A 16,173-nucleotide genomic window follows, 5' to 3' on the forward strand; every position below is an offset into this window, starting at 1 on the left:
GTTGGTAACAGTGTTAAGTTCTGGTGGGACCAGAAAGACCATCATTCTTAAGCTGATGGAACCCAGAACGACATCTACTCATGATGTATGGTGTCTGTAGCTGTGCAGAGATCTACGAAACCGATCAACCAACACAGATCCAGAACCCTGCAGGAAAAACATAACGGTCATTTTCAGACTCTGTATATCAACCAACCCCTTTCCTTCATTGAATCAATTTTATTTTCAATGAAATATTTGATGGACAACTATTTGATAGACAAATACTTTCATGAAATAGAATAGACATTGAAATAGAATGAAATATTTGATAGACAAATACTTTCATGAAGTAGAATCAATTTGTCCTATTAAAGCAATTTCCAATAACCCAGGTCTCCCCAGGAAGACAAGGATCCAGGCTCATTTGTAAAATGGTCCATCATTTTAAACCTAAGAGTCGCTTTTAAACCAGTGTGATTATTAAAGGGGGCTGGGGGAGGGGGAGCAGGTATGTTATGAGGATCTGGAATGGAACGGAGTAGGATGAAAAAGGCCCTTCAGCGTTATAATTTGAGATGGTGAAAAGACTGCTGTGTGTGTAGTAGTCTTTAAAAGAAGGGCTAAGATTTTGGTGATTAGTGAGAGGGTAATGGAGTCTCGTTCCCCAGCTTTCTCCCCTCGGTTCAGCTCGCTCCCCTCCAGGGTGCTGATGCAGTCATTGTTCCTTCCAGCGGGACCAGCAGTGTGGTGCCTGGGGCAGAACTCCTGAGATCAGCTTTATAGTAGGAAGCAGCCTGCCCTAGGGCTTACTACAAACCCAGACATCCTATTTTAACCAGCTATTCTTGCCAACTAGGTGCTAAGCTCAGTGGAGTGTGGGTTGTTGAAAGAATGCACTTGATGTCAACATATCAACTTACTGAATTTTTTTTTAAATGCCAGGCCTTTCAAAAATGATTTTAAATGTCTGTGATTACTAACTTCCATTCCCTGGGGACAGAGCCTCATTGCTGGCCCAGTCCTTTTTAAGAAGAGGAAGCCCAGGACTCTTCTTTTTTCTGTATATTTAAAATTTTTTTTTTGAATTTTTGAATTTTATTTTATTTATTTTTTTATACAGCAGGTTCTTATTAATTATCCATTTTATACATATTAGTGTGTACATGTCAATCCCAATCTCCCAATTCATCCCACCACCACCACCCCCCGCCACTTTCCCCCCCTTGGTGTCCATACGTTTGTTCTCTACATCTGTAGCACAGGACTCTTTGATGCAGGAAGGTAGGCTGCGCCAGGGCCAAGGACAGGCAGAGATGCTTGGACCCAGTGTTTGCGGGACGAGGAGCCCTCTCCGTGCAGGGGAGGGGTCGCTGAGCCTCTGCCAGGAGTCTCTGCCACCCCTCCCGCAGGGTGTGTGCTGGGCCTACGCTTTGCTCAGGGCTGGGCTGTGGCGAGCTGAGGCTACTCCCCTCCTTGGCCTCCTGGCGTCCAGACTCTGACTTCTGCTTGCTGCCTGAGCTGATGACAGGACAGTGGACTCAGTCTCCTTTCTGCAGAGGTCCTCCAGGCTGCCCCTTTCCCTACCAGGTCACACATACATGGCGTGACACTGGAGGTGGAGGGGGACCTGGGGTGGACTCAGACAGAGCCCAGAGGTCACTTCCACTTAGAAGCAGGGAAGCACCACACCAAGCAAAGAAACCAGAGATTCAAGGGGACGAACAGCAACTGCTGGCACGCTACCCAACCAGCAGGATGAGGGCCCGCGCCTCCGAAAGGCAGATCAAGGAGCCGACCTCCTCCGGGGGGCTCATCCTTTATTCTCCTCTTTTTTGGAGCCCATGCGGCTGCCTCCTTTTCCCCGTCAGAGGGAAGAGCAGGCAAACCGCGCCCCCTCCTACTACGCCCCTGTGACTGAGGGATGTATCCTCTGCGTCTCAGCAAGGAAACCTCCATTTTTACAGGGCAGTTTCCATAGTAATTCTCACATCTGGTATTTTCACGTGTTTTGCTGAAATTCTGTGACGGAGGCCACCGCGGTGGTAGAACGGCCACAGCAGCGATAACGCTCCCCTGACCACAGCCTGCGCGCTCAGGCCTGATGGAAGTCACATTCATCAGAAAGCAGGTTGCCCCGCTGCGGCGCCCACCCCTGCACCATGGCGCATTTACGCACGCTCCCCCGTCACTGCCGCGGTGCTCTTCCTCCTCCTTCTCTCCGAGACTGTGGGGCACAGCTGGAGACACGGGGAGGGGGAGAAGGAGAGAGCAAAGGAGTGGGGGGTTGGGAGAGGTAAGGACCTGCCTCCCGTCCCCTATTCCCTGCCTAGGTCTTCCCCCCGCTCTGACCTGGTGATTCCGGTGGAGGGACGTGTCCCAGATTCCCAGGATGACCACCCAGCCCTAGTGTTTCAGAGCCAAGTAGAACTGACCCCTTGTGGGGTTTGGATCCCCCGGGCCACATGCCCGGCCCATCGCTGTGGATCCTCTGATGAATGCTCTTCCCACTGCCCTGACGGCTTCCCCAGTAGGCATCTTAGCAAGCAGCGTGCTCTGCTAGCAGTTGGGACAAAGGTGAGGGTTCAGAAGTTTCAGATTCTTTGAAAAGTGATTCCACATGTGTGGCAGAAGTGACCAGAAGCAAGTCACCTGAACTGCATTTTTGTAGAGAACTCCCTGATCCCAGTGAGGGGGTGGGACGGCATGGGGGACATCCACAGGGGCACACTTGGTGCTTTTCAAGTGACAGGAGAAGTGACTGTCATTAGGCTGTGCCCACCCCCAGAGTCAGCCCTTGTTGGGGAGGGAGGGTGAGGGTAGAGGGGACTGGGTGTACCAGCCCCTTCCCGCTGCCTTGGAGTCAAATGCTGGGCTTCTAAACATCGTCATTGGAGGGAAATGATTTCCAAATTGTGTGCAGCCAGTAGGTCAGCGTCTGCCTGCAATCTAACCCCACGGCTGCTGGAATGTGGTTGAGTAAAAGACATATTACATAAGCAGATGTTTTGCTTGGTTCAAATTTCTGCAGTAGTGTTGCTGTAGCCCCAGTCAGCTGGCCCAGGCCCTGAAGGAAGGGTGTTGGCTGGCACCCGTGTCACTTCTCTTTTTGTCAGCAGCAGCTTCACGCTGGCCTGGGGTCGCTCCTTTGCTGCACTCTAGAACCAGCCTTCTTGGCACGGCCTCTCATCTTCTCATAAGAGCATAAGTGAATTATTTGCTGACTCATATTTGATGATGCATTATTATTATTATGCAATCGCTGTCAGGCAGATCCTCATCACTCACTCTTAACTATCTGCAAGCTCAGAAATGCTTTTCACGGCTTTTTATCGAGGTTAGAATTCACGCTCAGCAACAGGAAAGTGAGGTAAAATGCATTCTCAGCCCACCTTTCGAGGACTCTTACATCATCCACTTATTGTACCGAATTCTTTAAAGTGAATACAGTAGGACTTAAAAGTCATATTTTAATTTCTCTCCTTTATTATCCAGATGCTTAAGTATAATAGAGACACATAAAAGACATAAAACAAAGGATGATTTACTCAGAGTTTTTATAGCAGAAGAAATAAGCGTAGCTATTGTAGTTGTATTTAAAGTGGAGCATTTGAATTGGTGACAGGAGACCCAAAGGCAGCGTCTTGGCAAGTGCTCCTCCGAAAGATCCTTCTGTCCTCAGAAGTTGAATTTTTTTCTGTGTAGCTGATGAGCAGTGAGACCGCTTTGGGGTCAAGTGAGTTACCCTGAGGATCTGAACGGTCGTTTGTGTCCTGATTTCTCTCCTGAGTTCACGCCCGCATTATGCATTTCAAAATTCCTAGATGTGATTGCAGCACACGTGTGATCACACGCTTCCACAGGTGGGAAGGCACAGTTTTGTGGTCCCTGAGTTTTCATAGCCAAATCCTACTTCCTAAGTTTTCAGCAGACTTCAGAAAACTCTGGCTCCAGAGCCTGGCCGTCCCTCTCTTACACTCTCTGCTCGACTGGGCTGAGCTGATCCAGACTGGGACCATTTACCGTATGGCTTGCTTCCCCATCCGTGTGCTGCATGAGGGTCAGGTAAAGAGCCCAGCTGTCCTTAATGAAAACTCGGGTGACCAACCGTCCTGGTGGGCCCAGGGCTTTCCCAGTTTTAGCACTGAAGCCCAGTACCTCCACAGATCCCCACATTCTGGGAAAACCAGGACAGTTGGTCACCCTAAATACCCCAAAAATCGTGCAGCCTGAGGAGGGAAGGCTGACTAATAAATTGTATCTTGCAGGAGCCAGCTTATCACACTCATATCAACTTGACCTGAAAGGCATTTTAAAGATAACTGTACATCTCACACCCACTTGACGTGTTGCTAAATGCTTGCATAAATCCATTAGAATTTTGAAAATGCGAGTTCTTTTTCTTAACACTAGTCTGTTTTTGACAGCCCAGGGGTGTTAACTAATAACCTTCATGTCTGCAGCAAAGTCGCTCTTACCCGTGATGAACACTGGGTGGCAGTGTGGTTCTGTAGCTCTGCAGAGGCCCAGAGGCTCTGGGAGCAGGATTTTTGGTGCTATCTCCCAGACGTAATTTTTCAGGAAAGGTGAGGTGATGGCTTAGTAGCTAAGCAGTATATTGATGACTCTACCTCATTTAGAAAGTCGTGCGTTCAGCCCCCGTTTTCCCACAACATAGGCAACCCTGCAGCTGCTGTCTGGTGCCCGGCTGCCCCGTCTGCATTGTAGGGGGTGCGTGTCTCTCTCCCCCAGTGGTGTTTTAACTCTGCTTTCCCCTTCTTATCACTTTTCTTCCCCGCCTTCCCTCCTCTTTGTGCAGAAGTATTTTTGTTAACATTGCTGTCATCTCTCCCAGTTACGTAACTCCTTTTGTTCTTGTGTTCAAACAAGCAGCCAGTGCAAGCCCTGGTGCCTGGAGATCAGGGATTCCAAATTGGCAGGGGATCCCATCAAGTCAACTCAGATTAGAACTCTGGCCGCACTGCACGTAAAACAATACAAAAATAAACATGTGATACCATTTTAAAGAAGACAATGTTCCTTTGCCCTATGTCATCACAGTCCCTAGGTCCCCCCAAGTAACCCCAAAGCCTAGAGGGTACGATTTATCTCATTAGGGGCCTCTCCCATGTGCTTGTCCAGTGGTGGCTCTTCCTATGCAACTGGCCATTTCCTGGTGGCCTGGGTGCCCTGTGCCTTCCCCCCATCACCCATTACCCACTGGGGCCCCCACCCTGAGAGCTGAGGGGGGGATCACGTTCCCTGTGAGGCCAGCAGCCCCGGCATATGTAGCTGTGGTCCTAGAGCACACCCGCCATTCTGGTGGCAAGCTTTTGGCCGCCAGGCAGGCTGGTCTCCCTTCTGCTTGGGGTCCACGGGAACTGTGTCCCACTTAGTCCCTCAGTCCCACTGAGAACAAGATGGGGGATGCAGTGGCTCTGAGGCGTTCTTCCCCCAAGGAATCCCACTTCCCCCAAATGTCCAGGAGAGCCAAGACATCTGTACTATTTCTGTTTTGTTCCCGAAGACTCTGGGTGCTCCTTAAATAAGTACCTGCTCTGCTCTAACATCTTCAGGAGTAAAATTAATTGACATTAGAGAGGACTGGTTTTTTTGTTTTGTTTTGTTTTTTGAGAAGGAGAGTTTGGGATATCAGTTAAAGAAATATCTGTCAAAACTTTTTGTTTTATGTGTATTTGGAGAGGCCCAGTAAAGTGGGAATCTTGAATATTTATTGGGTGAGTTTCAATAAGCAGACAGCCACTTTGAGTAGCTTGGGCCCCAAACGACTGTTTCTCCCACACACCCATTTACTTGGACCTGGAGTTTATAGGATAATGGCCTTAAATGCCCTTTCCATGTTGACTCATCCAGACCAGCCAAGTCCTCACATGGCACAACCAGTAGTATGTGTTCTTTTCCTCATAATCCCTTCATTGCCCTTAAAACTTCCTGTTTTTGAAACCCTCTTGAGCTTTCTCAGTCTGTTAATATACCACAAAATAAGTTAAAGAAGGAAGTCTCCTTGTGGAATAAATGATGTGGAGGGGAGCAGGTATCCCCCAAGGTGGTGGGAGATAAGGAGTGTTGACTTTTCCAGCACAGCCTGAGCAACCCACTGGCAGCCTGTATAGGGTTCTAGAAGGGTTCGAGTTGATATTCCAGCACTTTTGCAGAAGTCCCCAATCATATAATTAATGGCACTGCTACTGTAGACCTTTCATTCTGCCCTTTCTTGTCTCGAACCTGTACAATGACTGTGTAGAGATACTGTTTTTTGCACTGCCAAGGGTTGGGATTGTTGGAGAGCAATCTGACCAAATAAAACCCCCTGTGTGCCACCAGCTCATGTGTCCAGTTAAATGTCCTACCTATAATGAATGCTCACTCGTGATCTTGACTTTTCAGAATGGACTTTGATGATGAAGATGGAGAAGGTCCCAGCAAATTTTCAAGGTGAGTTTATTTTATGTTCCTTAGATTTAAAGAAGCCAAGAACCATTTATCACCTCATTGGGACCTACAGGGGTTTAAATGTCTTTTGTCATTGAAAAACAGCCATTGCCTCATTCTGTGCCAGTATTTGGCCCAGGGACAGGTAACTATTAGCAAACCTGCCAACCCCAGCCTGGATGATCAAAAGTTAAGTAACAAGTTATTAACTCTGTTAGCTTTTTAAATTAAATACTGACTGCCAGTTTTAATGGATTCTTTTTTAAAAGACAGACCTAGAGTTCAAGTTTAGAAAAACAATCAAGATAAAGCCTCTTTTTCTACCATGGAAAATAAGGAGAAATATAAGAAACCTGGGTGGCCCTGTTCTGGATGCAGGATATAAAACTGGACCTTAAGTTCCTAAGAGCTGTATCACTCACTGGCCACATGACAGCATCTCTAACTAGGCTCTGTGGGGCTGTCCTGAGAACAGACCGCCTCACAGAAGGATACTGGCCCGTGGGAGCCGGTGGTGGTAGATGTACCACATACATGAAGGACAAGGCGGGCCCAGCCCCATGGCTCCTTTTTTTTTTTTTATTTTGTTTAAGTTATGAGAGGAAGTTTGGCAACATGGAGAAAAGGGCAAAGATCATTCCATCAGTCTTAGCAAAATGCCCATCTGTACTCAGTTTACTTATGGAAGAGCCTGCCTTGAGATTCCTCCCCCGCTGCCCCATCAAAGCATTCCTAATTCTTGGTTGTTGATGCATTTGGAAACGTACCCCAGGTTACGGGTACCTTTCTGCGGTATGCACAGTCCACAGTTTGGATTGACAACCTCGGTTATTTTATAAAAGTTTTTAGCAGAATGATGTCCGTATTGAGCCCCGGACCCATGGCCTCCCCCAGTTTGCTCATCCCCACGGCAGTTACTTTGGGTTGGGTACCTTTTACCCGTGTTGTGGGTGTGGATCGAGCACCCCTTCCCCAAATCCAAGAGGAACATGCATCTCGTTCCTATTCCTGGGCTTCCTGGTGTCTCCAAGTCCATCGAAAGTCTTGTCACTTGAGACGCTTTCCTCCCCGAGAACTTTGCCTTCCATCCTACCCGCTCCGCTTGGGTGAGAAGGACAGAGAAGGTGGAGCACGCTTTGACCTCGAATGACCCTGGAGTTTCTAATCAAATCAAGACACGAGTTTCAACAACAAAAGCGTGTATTATTTTTCCCTTGGTGCAGACAGAACCCCAGCTTGGATGTCCACCCATTTCTTAGGATAAGTTTTAATAGCAGGGAGTGCTTTGTTCCCGAAAAGAGAGCTAGCCTTGGAAATAAGGGCACACATCTCCCCAGCCTAGTTTGTGCTCCCCTTACACAGCCTCCCTTTACAAGGAAACAATGACCTGTGATTTCTCTGGATCAGAATTCCCCTTGAGATAACATTGCATAGCATGTTGACCTCAGGAAATGATGGTTCCTGGGTCTCAGAACAGAGGGAGGAAGAGAGACGAGGAGTGACGTTTGTTTGACATGGAAGATCAGTGTCAGTGATGAAATAACAGTGCAGGGACACAGAGAGCTCATTGTCTGAGGTCCCATCAGGAAGAAACAGAAACCCTAGACTCTGTGAAACTGTCTTGTAAGCCCGCCAGTGAGTCAGGTTGTACATAGTCAGGGTTCAAACCTAGGCTTCTGGGAACCATATCCTTTCCCCTGCACATGGAAAATAAGAGGGAAAGATGGGACACGCTTCCAACATACACTGGGATCCGCGGAAGCCTGGGGCCACTTCAGCGTGTGACCGTAGGAGAGTTGATGGACCTGTCTGCCGGTGGGGGCATCTGAGCGGCTCTCAGCTGGGGAGACGACTGAGTCTACCGTGCCCTCCGCTTTGCCAGCTGTTCTGGCAGCCGTCCAGGAGAGGGTCGGAGAGACTGCTCCAGGCTGTCTCCTGCCAGTGGCGCGCATGGCATGCCTCGGGGCCACTTCTGTTTCCTGCTCCTGTGCTTACAGTCAGCCTAGGGAGCCCTTGGGCGAGGCCCTGGAAGAGAGGGTGGCTGAGATGCGGGCATCTCACCAGCAGAATTTGCCGTCTCAGAATCCGGCCAGGGTGCTAGGCTGTGATTTCTGTCCCCCTGCTGTGTGTGCAGCCAGCTTTCCCAGGTCTTCTCAAGGGTGGTCCCAACTTCAAATGTCCGACCTATCGTCAGACGTCGTGTCTCAATTTTTGCTATGGGAAATGTGGTCACAGTCACATAGGAGGTAAATCAGTTGGGTTTGGTTCCTGCCTGATCACAGCAGGTCTCAGGAAGAACAAGGTAGTAGCCATGAAGCTGCCCACGGCCACCTAACCACACACATGCACACGCGCGCACATGTGCGTGTGTGTACCCAGCCGCTGCACACAGGTACACACATATGCGCGCGCACATGCGCGCACACGTGTGTTCCAGGGCCAGAAATGCCCTGAGGCCCGCTGCACCGTCCCCAGGCCTCAGCCCTCCCTTCCCACACACGGTTCATGCCGCTCTGGGGGCTGTGACACGCAGGACAGGGCTCTGCTGAGCACATGAGCACCATGAGCACATGTTCATGGGGAGGGGGAAGAGTGAGTATAACCGGGGATTTGGAAGGTTCTGGAGTGGGGTTGGGGAGACGTGGGTCAAGGGAGTGGAGAAGGGGAGAAATAGATCCAAGCCCAGCATGAGGACCACCCATCCTTGGCCGCAGAGCGGGGGAGCTGCAAGTGTCGCTGAGTGTGATGCTGCTGGGTGTCCGGAGAGTTGAGGGGTTCATTCTGATGGTTCCTCCTCTCTGGTTAAGCAGAGGCCGTGTGCTGTCAGGGGCAGAGGCTTTAGTGGTGTGCCTGAGAGAGAAGTTTGGGATGCCTGGGTGGACGAGATGTACGAACTGTAGACCCCACACCTAGCACACTGTGTTAATGTGCAGTTTTCCCCCAGCAGCGCCCAGCTGGTTGGATACGGGGGAATGCAGACGGCCTGTGCACTCAGGCCCGGGGGGTCCAGCAGGGGCAGCAGAGGGGCGGGGCAGCGAGGTGGTTGATGTTGATGAGAGGGCCGTTGAAGAGATCAAGCTACAGGTGCAGCTGCAGAGGGAAGAAAGGCCAGGAGCAGGGAGAAACGAGGGTTGATGACCTGGGGGAACATGGAGGGGAGTAGACTCGAATACAGCTCGTGCCACGCCACGTTCGTGGTCTGCAGTTTCAGTCGGGGTCTAACGTTTTTACCTCCCTTTCCTCCGTTAGCCTCCTTGGAATTCAAGCCGGGGCATCCCAGACTTCCCTCTCGGGCACACCTGTAAGCCTCTGCCCACTGCAGATGAACGAAGAATCTTCTGCTTTTGTGGGAATCTGAGGGTGCTGGAGAAGCAGCGGGTGTGTTCACAAAGTGCGGAGTCGCAGCTCTGGGAGAGGTCGGCCGAGGCTCGGGGGTGGGGAGATGGCTGCTGGAGAAGAAGGGGAACGCGGAAGGTGGTACAGCCGGGCGGGCTGGTGCAGGTCCCCGCTGTCGGCGTTGGCAGCTGATGGGGATGGTGACAAGGAGCCTGGAGGGTGGTCAAGACAAGTATGTGGGAGCGTCAGAGGAGTGGGCGTTCGGAGCCGGCCTTTCTTCCCAGGCTGGGCTCCACCTCATGTCTCTGGGAATTCCAGTTACCAAGTCATCCTCCTGTCATCGGATGGGGGTGAGCTCTCCATCTCCGGGAAAACTGATGATACACCAGAAAGTGTTTCTCTGAAGATGAACCTCCCGGGCAGGGGTGAGTGGGGTTGGACCCGCCTTCGGGGAGGCCAGTGTGAGCCCCTCCCTGACCCCGTCCCCTCACAGACAGCCCTGGTCTCCCTGGGAGGCGCTCGCAAATCCTGTCCAGCAGATCCTGCATCCCTACACTCGAGGAGAGGCCAGAACTCTTCCATCATGCTGAGCGGTTCAGGGTTCTTCCTACTTTAATGCCCCCTTGGTGGATAATCTAGTGAGTCCCAACATCTCCTCTTGTGCCTGCAGCTGGGCTCAGTGGCGTCTTTTTTTTTTTTTTTTTTAATTCTTTGTTGTTGTTGTTTTGTTTTTTTCATTTTGGCTGCGCTGAGCAGCATGCGAGATCTTAGTTCCCTGACCAGGGATCGAACCCACGCCCCCTGAATTGGTAGTGCGGAGTCTTAACCACTGGATCGCCAGGGAAGTCCCTCAGTGGCGTCTTGAATACTGTTTCATACACAGGACAGCTGGCATCCCAGAGCTGTCATCAACAGAGTCAACTTTACACACCATGCTCTCTGTGTGACTTACATATATGTACATACATGTGTACGTGTATGTGTGTAATGTTCATTAAAGCAGAAGAGTGGAAACATGAAAAATAGAGATCTTTTAAAATGTTGGGTTTATATCTTAGGAACAACCAAGTGTTCACTCCCAAACCTTTCATTTTTGTCACTACGTGCTATCAACCTGATTTTTGCCATGTTTACACTCATTCTGCACCCTTTCTCAGATGACCCAGGAGATCTTGCAAGGAGTTCTCACATCTGTTACTGTGAATTCTACTATAGTGCGTGGGGCCATCTACAAACCTGGAATTAAAAGACCTTGTTGATGAGTTTTATTAGTCTCTCTCCCACCCTTCCTTTACCCTTCACCCTTCACCCTTCGAGGACCGGCTCTAATTGACCTTCCCGAGGTTCCATCCATCATCTGTGTGACTCTCAGCTGTTCCCTGGGGACACAGTGGCACCCAACTGCAGCAGTCCAGAAGGAGTCCTTATATTTTGTAGGGTTTCGCCAGTGAACCTCTAACATTATCTAAAAGTAAAGCTACCCACGATAGGCAAGTTTCCACAGAATTGACTTTTCCTCTTTCATCACACCCATTTTGATATTTTCCTCTTGGATTTGTGCAGTATTTACGCTTGTGGGCATTTTCTTTTCTGGCTCTGTGGGTTGTGATGATGTTTTAGTTTAGTCTTTCCCTCTGAATTTCCCACCCTGTTTTATTTAGAGCTCTGATAGCAAAACCCCGTTGATAAGGGAAAACTATGCCACGTGGGCTTGTCCTGCAAAGATCTTTCCTGGCAGAAAAAGAAAAAGGTTGTCATTTCCCAGAATTCTCAGTCTGTGCATCTTAGCTAAGAGAGCTGAGCATTTTGTTTCGAGGTGGGAAGATGCTCAAAGTACTTCTGATGCAGAGAGGACAGCCGGGAAGGAGCAAGGATTGCCCTTTTTTTTTTAACTTTATTTTTATTTATTTATTATTTTTGGCTGCATTGGGTCTTCGTTGCTGCACACGGGCTTTCACTGGTTGCAGCGAGCGGGGGCTACTCTTCGTTGCAGTGCGTGGGCCTCTGATTGCGGTGGCTTCTCGTTGCGGAGCACGGGCTCTAGAGCACGGGGGCTTCAGTAGATGCGGTACATGGGCTAGAGCACAGGCTCAGTAGCTGTGGCGCAGGGTCTTAGTTTCTCCGTGGCATGTGGGATCTTCCCAGACCAGGGCTCGAACCCGTGTCCCCCGCATTGGCAGGCGGATTCTTAACCACTGCGCCACGAGGGAAGCCCGGATTGCCCTTTTTTGTTGGACTTCATCTTATCAGTAACCTTGTGGGGGACACCCTGGATTGGCCACGTGGACTCCGTTTAGAGCAGGGAGAGATTCAGCTGAGCCTTCTGACACTGCCGAGTAAGCACCCAAGATGAGCACAGCCAACCTTCTCCCTGCCTCAACAGCCTTAGTTCTTTTTTTTCTGGACTGTGATTTTCTTTTCTTTTTCTTTTCTTTTTTTTTTTTAGTTGGAGTATAGTTGCTTTACAATGTTGTATTAGTTTCTGCTGTACAGCAAAGTGAATCAGTCACATGTATACATATATCCACTCCTTTTTAGATTTCCTTCCCACTTAGGTCATCACAGAGCATTGAGTAGAGTTCCCTGTGCTATACAATAGGTTCTCATTAGTTACCTATTTTATACATAGTAGTGTATGTATGTCAATCCCAATCTCCCAGTTTGTCCCACCCCCGCTTTCCCCCTTGGTGTCCATAGTTTGTTCTCTACTTCTGTGTCTCTATTTCTGCTTTGCAAATAAGTTCACCTGTACCTTTTTTCTAGATTCCACTTATAAGCAATATTATACAGTATTTGTTTTTCTCTTTCTGACTTATTTCACTCACTATGACAATCTCTAGTCCATCCATGTTGCTGCAAATGGCATTATGTCGTTCTTTTTTATGGCTGAGTAACATTCCATTGTATATAGGTAGCATACCTTCTTTATCCATTCCTCTGTCGATGGACATTTAGGTTGTTTCCATGTCCTAATAGTGCTGCAGTGAACATTGGGGTGCATGCATCCTTTAGAATTATGGTTTTCTCTGGGTATATGCCCAGGTGTGGGATGGCTGGGTTATGTGGTAGCTCTATATTTAGTTTTTTAAGGAACCTCCATATTGTTCTCCATAGTGGCTTCGACAGCCTTAGTTCTTATGAACCAGTAAAGTCTGGCAGAGAAGTTGGGTAGAACCTGGCATGGTGTCGCCCACGAGCAACCAAATTACTAGGGGGTTTAGCTTGAGACCTTCTCGTCGTTTCAGTGGGTTGGGGTTAGGATTGGAGTTAGAACGCTTTGGCATGAACTCTGTTTCAGGTGGAGCCAGTCCTCTGCCCTCAGGTCCATCTGGATCAGTCACCCCTTCGTAGATGTTTGGCTCTCATGTCACTGGCTTCAGTTTTGATGCCCTTCTTTCCTTGCTCAGCAACCCCAGCTCCTCTTGCTTTTCTCCTGCAGAGACTAACCTAGATTTGAAATGACAGTACCTGGATAACCCCAGACTTTGTAGAGGAGGGGAGGAAATTGTTTCTGGAGTCCTAAGTAGTCCTGAGCTGTGTCCCTCTAGAAGCTGCCGGGCCTTTTCTTCCCCATAGAGCCTTAGGTACCTTTGCCTGTCAGTCTCCCCGGCTGTTGAAGCTCTGACTCCGGGACCAGTTAGCGCTCTGCTGAGGGGCCTAGTTCAAGTCCTACTAAGTCAGTACCACTCTGAGCCTCAGGGTCCTCTTCCACGCAGGGCGGTCATGAGGACCAGTGCAGTGACCAGTGGGAGAGGCCTTGGGAAGCTGTGGGTAAGCCATATAACACGGGGGAAGTGGTCCCACCGGAATGGGGGTGATCAGAGACTGGGCCTGGGCCCCCTCTTTGGAGGACCTGGGCTTTCTCAGACTTCGTCTCCCTGTGTCTTGTGTGAGCCTTATCTTCAGCCTAAACACCGGGGAACCTTGCAGCTGCTTTGCAGAAAACCATGCCGTGGATGGCTCCTGGGGGCGGGCTTCCTGCCTCTGTCCCAAGGAGGAGACATCTTTTGCTCCTTCTGCAGAAGCCTTGGAACCCAGGGAAACTGCCTCGCTGGATATGCCTCTGTGGGTCCCCTCCGCAGGGCCTGTGGCCAGCGTCACTGTGGGGCTGCCCAAAATGCCCTCCTCGGGCCTTCACGGCTCTCATGGTGCCCTGCCCTGCCACCCAGGAAGGGCTGGCCAGGACAGGAAGGGTGTTCCCTGAAAGTTTGCATGATACAGTCTCCCTCCCAGTGTCAGGGAGGAGGAGCCAGGGCCAGTCTGAGGCCTGAGGCTGCTGCCAGCCGGCAAGGACTCGTGTGGAACCCCCCCCCCAAAATCCTACCCCCTTGGTCAGGATGGTTCTCCATCCCAGTCCTGAAGGACAGATGGTCTCTGCACCTCTGCGAAGGGTCTCCTCCCACAGTCTGACTCCCCCCCTGGCTGGAGGGGATGGATGCTTCTTTTGCATGAGAAGTGCTGAAGACCTTTACCGAATCAGACCTTTCCTGCTGCTTGACCGTGTGTATCCAAGTGGACAGAAGAGGCGTTTTGCTTGTTTCCTGCTGGTCTGTTGTTGAGACCGTGGTGGCCTGGAGAGCAGTGTGCGTGTCAGGAGGTGGTGGTGGAAGCTGAGGTGTCATAGAGGAACGTGGTCCTGGTGCCACCTGGAGCAGGGCTGCTCTACCAACAGTCCTGTCACCTGTGGAGCTACTAAGCTGGCAATGGGGGGGAGGGGGTGGGGCGGGTGTCAGCACTGACTTCTCAGGTTTGGGACCTGGCCGTGTGGGTGACCAGGCTGAGAGGGAGCTGGGCGTGTCCCTGATGGTGTCAGCCTGTCTGCCACCCCCAGGGCTCACAGCTGGTGACAAGAGCAAAGAGAGGCAGCTGGAGGACTTAGGTTTACCACATGCTCCTCTCAGCCAGGCCTGCCAAAGGGGCATGCAGCGTCTTGGGGCCCTCGGGTTCCTGGAGATTTCTCGGGACTTTTGTAGTAAGTCCTGTTTGTTCGTAAGTCCAGCAGAGTTAGCCTAGGTCCCACAACTAACACAGTCGGCTCTCTAGTACTGCAGTGGAATAGGTTTATAATACTTTTCACACAAATAATACATAAAAACAAACACACACAAATAATAAAGAAAACATTTTTAATCTTACAGTACAGTACCTTGAGAAGTACAGTAGTACAGTACAACAGCTGGCATCCAGGGGCTGGCATGGAGTGAACAGGCAAGAAGAGTTAGTGACTGGAGGAGGGAGAGGAGGTGGGAGATGGTAGAGCTGAAGGATCGTCAGCAATAGGAGACAGGGCAAGCTGCAGTGTCACTCACGCCTGACGTCGCTGGCACAGGTTCTCGTTCCTTGCTGGAATCAGATGCACGTTCGCATCTTTGAAAGTTCGAAACTTGAAGGTTTGTATGTAGGGGACTCGCTGTACACAGGGATTGTGTCCTTGCCGGCCCACTCTCTGTTGCCTCTGCTGGTCTGTCAGCGTCTGTCCTGCCTGCCCGCCCCCAGCACTCAGACCCTGAGGTGCCCCAGGTGTCTCGAGTCTGTGGTGACCGGGAGACCTGGCCCCAGCGTGGAGCTGTCCTGTCCGTCTGCCTGTGCAGGTCTGTCGTTCCCTTCCCACCAGAGATGGGAGACTCAGCTGCCATCCGCAGAGTTGAAGGAAGATCTTTACTGAGATTTCCAAAGCACCCCTATTTTGTATTTAATCAGGATGGACGTGTATCTCACTTCTCCCATTACCCTTAGGAGGTCACCCTTGGGAGCCGAGTTGGAAGAGAAACCCAAGGCAGCGTGCAGCTGCACTTCCTCTTTCTTGCCCTTAGTTTCTGCAGCCGTGTTCCTGGGCCAGGCTGGGGGCCCTCTTGTCCCAGCAGAGGTGTTACAGCCGACGGCTGTGCCTGCGTTCTCAGCTGTCATTGCTGCAAAGCCCTTGCCCCTGTGCCCACGTACAGAGGGGCTCATTGCTTTATTGATGCTGCACGTGGGGCACACGAAACTCAGATGCCAAGGTCACAGGCTGCCCCTGCAGTTCCTCCAAGCAGACCCCGCATCGGCCCACACCCTGTGGAGGAGGTGGCCTTGGTCCTGGGGACACTTCCTTCTGTTTTCACCAGAGGGTGTTTTTCCTTTTTCTTGCCTCCGTGATCTTTCAAAATGGAACTATATATACATACATGTATATGAATAGACATATACATATTTTAATAGATTCGGTAGCTACACTCATTTATCTTGTTGCTAGATAACTGGCAGCTCTTCGTCATTTTGACCTTCTGTTGGTAACCCAGTCTTATTTCGTGAAATGATCGGAGCATTTTCTGCACTGGTCAGTCAATACAGTCGGTTTTAAACAGTTGCCCTCGTGTCTCCGTCAAGCACCTGATCTCATGAGTTGGGTTTATCCAGTGCTGTGAT

The 16,173-nt window shown here is 50.3% G+C and overlaps 1 protein-coding gene across 8 annotated transcripts in view; it reads left to right on the forward strand.

The window, feature by feature from the left end:
* ARNT2 (aryl hydrocarbon receptor nuclear translocator 2) overlaps nucleotides 1-16,173 on the forward strand; it is a 201,280-nt gene that overhangs the window by 54,328 nt on the left and 130,779 nt on the right. For all 8 annotated transcript variants that reach the window (XM_059912323.1, XM_059912322.1, XM_059912325.1 and 5 more), the window contains one exon: nucleotides 6,388-6,435. In XM_059912323.1, coding sequence (XP_059768306.1) covers nucleotides 6,388-6,435 — 48 coding nt within the window. The remainder of the gene's footprint in view (nucleotides 1-6,387; nucleotides 6,436-16,173) is intronic.

Source organism: Balaenoptera ricei, chromosome 2, assembly GCF_028023285.1.
Source record: "Balaenoptera ricei isolate mBalRic1 chromosome 2, mBalRic1.hap2, whole genome shotgun sequence".
NCBI lineage: Eukaryota > Metazoa > Chordata > Mammalia > Artiodactyla > Balaenopteridae > Balaenoptera > Balaenoptera ricei.